Genomic DNA, 10,033 nt, shown 5'->3' on the forward strand with positions numbered 1-10,033 from the left:
CAATACTGTATTCTTCCACAAGTTTTCAAGTAGCAATTGTTCTTACGAACAAGGTGGATGCATGTTAATAAAGCAATGCTGAACTTAAAATAAAAACTCAGCTAATAATCAATCCCTTCTTGTACAAAATAAGATTTATCATGTCTGGTTGATTAAACCTACGAATTTCTGCACTCATCACTTAATGTTACATAGGTTTCCAATTTATACATAAAATCATAATGAAGAAGCAAAATTCTCTTCTTCCATGAATTAACATTCAGTTGTATGTGACAGTAATTGCAGCTGTTCAATTAAGCAAAAAGGACAAACAAACACACATTTGAAAGGAATTGTGTGCAGTGATGCATTGATTATCAAACTGTGAAAACAGCAGAGCTTCCTGTTCAATGGACCACGGTGTTATATCAACCATTTCCAAATGATCTCAGCATGCCAATTAGCAAACAGAGGCCAGTCTCCACAGATAACACAAACACAATTTACGTCCCAATTAGAATTCACCACCCCACCATCCTCTGGGACAGGAGACTTTTGTATTTCCTTCCTCACCTTCCCCCACCTTAACAAAGAGTTGAATAACAAAGTATCAGATCACTCTGCTTGAAATAAAAGTCACTCTTTTGCTAAAGTGGTCCCTTTAGTGTTTTGGGGTTTGTTTTTTTTTCTTTTTTGGAAGGCTGCATTCACCCCAGAGGAACAGGCTATGATGTGTAACAGGAGCACATTTTTACTGCAGGAACTTCTGCGGGTTTTCTATTTGGATTCTACAAATAAAAATTCACCCTCTTCAGAAAAGCAATTTCAACTACTTTTACAGGCTATTTCCCTTTCTACCACTTTGCTTGGTGGAATTGCTTTCATCCCTAACATGTGTAAACCGTTTTGGGTTTGAAGATTTGAAGCAGTTTGGTTTTGGCAATCAATCATTCCGCTGATAACGCCACATCGCCCTCAGAATAAACATACGCTTTACATACACTGACAGCTCATTAGAAACTCCGGGCTTTGAATTGTCAGCTTACTTGAGGAACATTCTTTCTGACTTTTTCAAGAGCTCACACAGAGAATACTACATTTACCTCCCCGCTCCTGGTCAGCTCCCTGCCAGCAGCAATTGTGTCACACAACCAGGGGGACAAGGCAGGGCTTTCATAATCCCACACACGCTGTCTGTCTCTTTTGCAGCAACCCGCTCCTCTGTGCAAGCACAGAAGCACTGGGATGAAATACTTTCTCATTTCAGATCATTTGATTTTTATAAACCAATAGAAGGCTATTACTGTCAAAAAATGTATAACAGGCACATATTGCTCGTAGGTATGTGCATACAGGCAATCAGATGTCAAATCATGTCACCAAGTGCAAACCAAGCCAGTAAACAGCGAGCCTGAGAGATGATAACGCAGGCTGCACGCTTGGGCTGGCTTCTGCTGCAAGGAGAAAGGTGAGAGATTATACAAATGTATCTCTCCTCCCCTCCTGGTTTTGGGAGTGCTAAATATAGAAAATATAGAACCCTTTCTTTTTTTCCTCCTTTTTTTTTTTTCCCCTTTTTTCCCCCTGAGTGCTGACATGAGGGACTACAAACGGTAAAAGTACAAAGAGGATATTAAACTTGTTTTCATGATCCAATCCTGCAAATGTGTGGCAGACGGCAAGTCATTCTGCAGCGTGACAGGATTCTGTTCGCCACGTGTCTGACTCCTTGCCTTGTTCTGTAGCCCATTTCTAAACCCCCTTATTTAAATGTCAGAGGCCCTTCACTTGAGTCCAGCTATGCACATAATAACTCCACCGCAGCCCAGAACCGAGAATGGGCCACCACGAGAACTACCAATGTCTGATGTTCTCAATCAGGCAAAAATGAGACTGGCTGTTCACATATTGGCTGGGCTTAAATCTTCAGATGCTGTGAGAATCAATTTTCTTTCCTTTATTAACTATCACCAAAAATTGGTCAGTCTGTGAAGACGGACCCTTTCTTGCTCCCAAATATAAGAGTTCCATTCCTTTTATTCTTACATTTTTATTTGCTTTCATCAAAGAATTGCTGCTGAACAATGAAGCTCAACTCTGAACCTTATTAAGATGCCTTGCATTCAACAATCAGTATGAAATTTGTGAGAGTCCTGGAAAGACTGAGTCTAAAGCAATAAAAATAAAGAGATCAAAGTTATTGAATTTGCCTGAGTTCTTTGGAGATGTAAAAAGCAGGACGCATTGGGGTATCAGGAGAGTCGTAACTCCCCACCAGCCCATGTCATGATTGCATTTTCTAAATTTAAGCTATAACATAAATACACATAAAAACACTTTTAAGCAAATTACTTTTGGGGGTTTATGTTCTGCAGTTTTGGTGTGGTACTGAGCTTTCTTATTGTTTTACTTCGATTCAGATGATTTATCATTACAACAACAAAATACTTGAAGGTATACTTTATACTGGGGATCAGGATGGGAATCTGATTCAAACTCCTGAACTCTAAACTTCTGTGACAAATTCTACTTTACAATTTTTCTCTGATTTTGAACTTGGCTGATATCTTAGATGAAGAATACACTAGTACTATCCACTACATATACACCTCAAGTAATATATGAAATATTTCTCTTCATGCCTTAGGCTATATTGCAAAGTAAAATATTTAGAACAAAATTATGTAATCATTACATAATAATAATAATTTTCAGTTCCTACATTTTAGCAACATTTTATGAATGCTTTTTTTTTCCCTAAACACATTTAAACAGATACTACCTGACTTTTATGCTTGAAATGATTATTTTGAAAGTTCAGTTGAAAGAATGAATTCAGATAAAATGACTTAAAAATGTCTGCTGCCTTATCTGTGCTCCCATATTTGCTGCTTCCAAAAGAAGGATAACACAACATTACAGCAGCTTAAGTTGTCTTAAAAAATTAAGTATGGAGTCAATGTACTCACAGTCCAAATTTAGAGCTATGTCTCACTGGCGTGAAATACTGAATGGGACACTCACAACAATAACTTGTATTTCATGGAATATGAAGAACATCTGTGATTTTGTGATAGAATCTGGAAAATCAAATGCAACTGGTAGCCTGTTCTTATCATTTATACACACAGAAGCCATTTTCTCACATAGAGATTTGAGTATTAGTATGATTTGACAAGAGTCTACATTCAGCACAATGAGCGTTTTCCATCAGTCAGCATGTCATACCTGTGGTAACTTATTGCCATACACAGGCTCTTGCAATACTGCTCTATAAAGAAACAGAAATGTAATGATTTGAATGAGTAAGGAAAGAAGGACGGAAAGAAAGATGGAAAGAAACATGTAAGGAAGGAATTTAGACAAATTCCCCAAAGCCACTCATTACAATTTCCCTTTCAATCTTTTATACATCTCTGTGGCTGAGGCAAATTGCAAACGAGCAGTGGGATCCATGGAAGATTGGTAGCTAATTGTAACAGAGAAATGTTCATAAATTATAGAAGGAAATTGCAGATTTTTCAGATAAGATATGAAAAAATGGAAGTGAACAGAAAATCAAATGCACATGACTTTCAAAATATAATGTGTATATCTGTAGTAAGAATAATTTCCACAAAAATGAGTTATACAAATGCACGCCTATAGATCACAAAACCACATATACATGTGTGCATCTCCTATTAAAATAATGAAATTAGTTTTTATCTTGATTTCAGATGTACTGACAGTGTTTATTGTAGATACAGATAAACTAAGTGACTCTAAATGACGGGCATTTTTTTGTTAGTTTTTCCTATTGCTAACACATTTTAAATTCCCTGTGAATGTCGATAATTATTTTTCCCTCAATTTTTACTTCCTGTACCTCCTTTCACTCAAAGGTCTCAAAGTATCTTGTGAACATATATTAACCAAGGTTCAAAAGCTTCTCTACTATTGAGAATCATACCTCCCTTATTAGCTAAAATAAGGGAAATGGGATTAAAAAATGGCATTAATTATACCCAGCCCTGCAGATTACAGAAAGTAGAAGCAGTCATTTCCTCTTCCTCCACTCACATGCTATTGAGGTTTAAAGAGTATTCGTTCTGCTCACGGAGTAAAACTTCTTTTGAATGTATTTTATATCACAAATAAAGATCAGAGAGATGAAAAGACATTTCATCACCAGATCTCAAAACTTTTAAAAAGGTATCATGGAGTGCTCCAGCACACAGAGCACTAGGAGCAACAACCCACTGCTCCTTGGGGACCCTTTTGCCCTTGGAAAAGTCATTTCTCCACTTCTCCTTCTGTTTCTGTGAGTCACAGGAAATGACACATCTCTCTATTCACAAAACACAAAAATCTTTGGTTCTTAAAAGAAAGACTTCAGTGCTAGCTGCATATCCTTGTTTTTCACATAGAATAGTGCCTTTCAAGATCTCTGATTGCATCGATGGACTTCTACCTAGTATCAAGGGAACGTTGCTTAGATAATTAAATCTGCTTTTTCTTGGGAAATAAATACGTGCTCCACCCTCAATACCATCCTACATTTGAGCTAAAGGAAATGGCAGGAACTATAATAATATGATCTCCGTCTCTACCCTGGATGACAAAGTACGTCTTATTCTTGATCAGCAACTCAGAAGAAAATCTCAAACGTATGTACTTATACATTGTCATGGACTCTCACCAGTTGCATATGATGGGTTCAGAATCCTGAGAACAGCTCAGAAAATCTTGCTGGGAACAATAAGACTGACCGAGGTATGTGGTTAAACCATATCACCAAGGGACTTCTGAACCTGGTGATGACAGAGTGCGGAAATTTCTTGTATTTCTTTGCCTTCCCACATTTTGCATGTGGACTAAAGACTGGCATGTTCTGAAAACTCTATGACAATGGTAAAAAAATAACAGATTTAAGAGAAAGCAGAGCAATAGCGTAGAGCTATTATTCCAACTGCATATTTCTGTGCCTGTTACTATTTTTGCTTCATTTTGTGGAGTGTACTTTCTTATTTTCACAGGTGTCAATCTTCATCTAGGAACTTCTATATTTGCTGGCAGGCAACCTTAATTCTCTTTTAATGACTTTTTCTCTTAGTAAATCAATACTTAATTTTAAAAGGTCTTCCTTACTTCCTAATCATCTCCTTTATTTTTCCTACTCAAAGGCACATTTAAAAAGGAATTCAATAGCTCAGCTATTTCAGAGGCATTATTACATTTCATACAGAGCTATATGAAATATAGAATATATTATATTACATCTAGAACCATGGCTGTTGATTTTTCATTTTAGACTGCACTTTCCACATATTTTTACATTCCTATTCTCTTCTGTTCCTCTGGTTAGTATTAAGCAACTCTGGCTATTTGCTGCTCTTGGTTCACCCTGCAGTTTTTACCCCACCAGTACCTGTGTTTTCCCTCAGTCCTTTCCCCAAAACCTAGCCATCAAAGGCTATATTGATAGCTAGTTATGAAAAAATTTGCATGGTCCAACTTACTGTTGGTACTCAATGTAACATATCAGAATGAAACCCACTTTGATATACTTGTTAATGCATATTTTTGGTCTGGCTTTTCAGTACTGTGTTCCTTTTGTTTTGCTTTTTACGGTATTTTTAAAGTTCCTTTCTCTCTAATCTACTATAAAACCTATATTGTCTAATTCTTTTTCTCCTTTTTTTTCCACAAAGCATTTGTTCTTTTACAAAGCTTCAGCTCTGCACTTAAAATGAAAAGCTGAGTAGAACTATGTCGTAATCAACTGGGATTTAATAAATAACTTGGTCCACTGCAAACTAATACACTGTGAATTGTAAGGTTTCTTTTGATTTATGCCAGTTCTCTATCTCTCTCTCCCTCCCCTGCAAAATGTTTTACATGCAAGAAAAAAACAATGTGAAGAAAAATGAATTCTAAAATAAGAAGCTTTGTACATTATAAAAAACCAACCAAATTTGCAGAAGTCTGTTTTAATTCTGTCACCTGCTGTAAACATTCTGCTGCATTAAGAGAACTAATAAATGCAAACAGAAATACAAGGATGCAACTGAGTGAAAACCAATGAACCAGTATAGTTATTCCATTCTCTAATGCACGTGACTATTCCAGACAAGAAAACTGAGGCTATACTAGAAATCAGTAATGTCTTTGGAATCTTCCTCATTTAAATCACTTTCCATTTGGAAACAAAATGTTCAAGTCCCTGAGAGGGTGTGAGGCCACCTAAAAATAATACTGTCAATCACAAAAAAGAGATATTCCTGGTTTTCAGCAGCAGTAGGTTCCAAAACTAGGAACTTTATTACCATTTAGTTCCCACCTATATTATCCCACTAAGCAGTCCTGAGAAAAAACATCCTCTTGCCTTTCAGATTTTTGTGTTGGTAAACTTAGCAAAATGGATGTCACATTTTCCAACAGTTTGAAGAAATATGAAAATTGGAAACCACACTTGAAAAAATTCCCCACCGTACCATGTATCCTATGTAGCTCAAAAATTCAGCAGCAACGTGTTTAGGTGAGACTAAAGCAGCATACTACACTCGACTAAGCCTTTGGCAAATGAGTGATTCTCATTTGTTGTAAACAATATGTTACTGATAACACCACTAAGTACATACATCCACAGGGAAAGAATTTGAACCTACGCTAATTTATTTTAAATATATTTTAAAACTATGGAAATGAATTTTCAGATAAGTATCAGACACTTGTTACCCCATAAGAAAAAAACACCCTACTTAATCAGTAAATTGAAATTGTGTCCTTTTTCACACAAAACTTATTAAAAAAAAATCTGTTCCTTTGGAAATAGTTCTAAAAGATTGCTGATAATGAATACAACAGAATGTTTTCTAGGACTACCTATTGAATTGGCAATATCCAGACCAACTGCAACTCATCCATCTCTCTCTGCATGGCAACAGAGGCAGTACAACAGAAGCACAAGTAGGCTAGAGAAGGTTGTCTGGTGAAATGAAGATGATACCTGTAGTTTAGGGCCAGATTGCTTCATCAAAATAACAAAAAATGTGAAAGACTACTGGGGTATCGGTAACATATTTTACATCTACACATTAAAAAAAAAAAAGCCTGTGAACATAGGATATAAGAATTAATTATTTTAGAAGAGTGAAATCAGCCTCAAGCACCTGAAACTTCTTCCCTACTCAGACATCAGTAGTCTCTTTGTATCCATTCAAGGTAAAAACTTCAGCATTGGTAAGAAACTTTAAAAAAATATTATTTAAAAGTAAATTGGTGACCAATGAGGTGGAGCAGGTAATGATGGATCCAGGGCTGTAAATCCTTATTAACAAAGATAACCACTTCTTACATCATGAGCAGTCTCTACCCATTTCATTTAAATTGAAATAAGTGGATTTTAAAAGACCAGATTGAAGTCTACTCAGATGACACATAATACATAGCCATATCTTGAACTTACTATGTAATTAAGCTCTACTATCACCATGGTACCTATATATACCCAATGTTGCCTGGATTTGGGAAATCTGTATCTCTCCAGAAAGGATTTTCATACTTCAGGTATTAATAATACTCAGCTTGCCTTGACATTAAAAAAAATGAGCTTTTGGGGATTTGCAGAAGAATGATTCTGCTTTGTTTTGATTTTGTCTTTGAACTTCAATTTGGAAGGGAGACGCCCCTCCACAGATGCACACACATTTTTCACATCTTTTTGCATTCATTCAGCATTTGATTGAAGAGTTAATTCAGCTCCACTGAACAATGATAGATGTAATGAACAGAAAGGTCTTCCAATGTGAGAGATATTCTTCTCAATTCTTTCTGACAAGCAAGGGATGGTAAATAGACAAAACAGAGTCAAGCTAGGCAGCAAACTTGTAAAAAGAATGACTCTGGTAATGTACAAGGACAGCATGCACATCAATGAATACTTACATAAATGTCTGCACCATAAAATCCATCCTGGTATACAACACTGCAAGGATGCACACACAAAGAAAAACATCCATATTAGTGCATTTCCACATGCAAATGCCACCAACCCCTGCACAGCGGAGGTTAGTCTTGTCACAAGAACAGAGGGAGGGGGGAAAGAAGGCACTCTTCACATTGGTTAAGGAGGTTGGTAGTAATTATCAGAAGTGAAACTGTACCAAATACATCATCTTATAAAGTATGCCAAATGCTTAGTCAAAGAGAGGCAAAGTATGTCAGGATTGGAAAATACTTTTTTTCTTTTTCTTTTTTTTTTTTTTTTTTTTTTAAGCAACCACATATTGGCAGCATTTTTTCTATAAAAATTTTTCAGTGGGCCAATCCTACAATCAGATTTAATACATTAACAAAATGTTATCTCTTAAACGACTGCTTTCTTGTTCTGCAATTATGTCAAACCTCTGAAACAAAGTGGTAGTTGTCATTACTTAGATGGAAAACAAAACAAAGCATAAGTTTATATGGTGAGAGGAATAAGTGAAGTAATTATACTGGTGGCATTCTACCCATTGGGTCAAATCTCAATACCTCAATGTACACACAGACATCATTCGTAGGTAGTGCATTGTTGGCTTGATATACATTTCCAATAGCAGTTCTGTTAACAATCTCATGGTGCTATTTCTATTTAAAGAAAGCATTAACCTTCCTCACTTTATCATTTTACAACTCTGGGTAACAAGCCTGTAGTTCTGAGCTCCCCTGCAGTTTTGGTTGGATACTTTGCTACTTATTAAAAAAATGTTAGTATTGTTATATTGCTGTTAACAGTTCACTCAGAGACTGCTGCATTTCAGCTAAGACAAATCATCACTCTAAACAGTTCAAATTTTAGATTTTAAACCCGTCAGGATAAATGACATAGTATGACAAAGATGGTTTAAATGATTACACTCAAATAAAACTGGAACTACACAACAGTGGCCTACCAATTACACACACAAGTCCTGCAATTTTACATTCATTTGGCAGCTCTGCAACTTAAAATGGGTATTTCCAATATCAGAATCAACCCAAGCTGTTTCAAGAGCTAAATATGAGAGCACACAATAGGGTTTTTGCAACAATATTTTTGATTTGGGAATACTATTATCTGGGAATAATAGTTATTACCATGTTTCTAGCCTAAGCTGTTTTGCAATTCCAACAAGAATTTTCATGTCAGAAATATAACTGATCTATTGAGGTCAATGACCAAAACCCACAGGGTTGAGCTGGCACGTGTCTAAGTCAGAATCACTTGAGAAAATCATAAATATGCATACATGCACATAAACCACATGGATAAAGCCACACTGATGATAAAAGTCTGCTATGGAATAATAATGTGTGAAAACTCAGCTCCACTTAAATCACAGTGTCTGCCACTTGCTTCAGTAAGGTCAGACCTCTATTCATGTATTTTTCCATTTATTATGTCTGCAGAGCAGAATATGCCAAACCTGGTCTACATTGGTAGCGTTCAGAGAGCTTACTATTTACATTTTAGTGTACCTTCATTTTGGCTTTGATATTCTGATTATTTTAAAATCTTATATGTTTGTCTCATAGCTGTTTGCACGTAAGAAATAAAACATTCCACATGACCGTGAGGTAGAACTACACAATTGTGAACGAGATGGAAGGATCCTATACAGATCCTATACAAATGACACAAAGTTAACTGAAGATGGATACCCCACAACCACAACCCCCCAGTTCCTCATAGCCCTGTGCCACTTTTGCTGGAAGGAGGTGGAGGAGTTGGGAAGGAAGAATCGAGGTTGAGCCTGGGAAGAAGGGGCAGGGAGGGAAAGTGTTTTCAGTTTTGTCTGTTTCTAACCATCTAACTGGGTTTCAGTAGGTAATAAATTAAATTAATTTTCAAGTCAAGACTGTTTTGCCCATGATGGTCACTGGTAAGCAATCTCCATGTCTTTATGTTGAGCCAAGAGCTTTTCCATCTTCCTTTCTCCCCTTGTACGGTCAAGAGTGGCTGGCTGAGGGTCTGGCAGCCAGGCAAGGTCAACCCACCACAGTACTTAAAACATACTATTCCCACATTAAATATTTATTAAATATATTA

At 36.4% G+C, this 10,033-nt stretch overlaps 1 protein-coding gene across 1 annotated transcript in view; it reads right to left on the reverse strand.

The window, feature by feature from the left end:
• Window positions 1-8,582, reverse strand: part of LOC104466544 (RNA binding protein fox-1 homolog 1-like) — a 39,031-nt gene extending 30,449 nt beyond the window's left edge. Inside the window, exons 1-2 of the mRNA XM_010079995.1 lie at window positions 8,497-8,582; window positions 7,909-7,948 (exon numbers count right to left, since the gene is read on the reverse strand). Of these exons, the coding sequence (XP_010078297.1) occupies window positions 7,909-7,948; window positions 8,497-8,582 (126 nt within the window). The remainder of the gene's footprint in view (window positions 1-7,908; window positions 7,949-8,496) is intronic.
• Window positions 8,583-10,033: the final 1,451 nt, after the last annotated feature.

This window comes from Pterocles gutturalis, unplaced genomic scaffold, assembly GCF_000699245.1.
Source record: "Pterocles gutturalis isolate BGI_N339 unplaced genomic scaffold, ASM69924v1 scaffold11891, whole genome shotgun sequence".
In the NCBI taxonomy this organism is placed as follows: Eukaryota; Metazoa; Chordata; class Aves; order Pterocliformes; family Pteroclidae; genus Pterocles; species Pterocles gutturalis.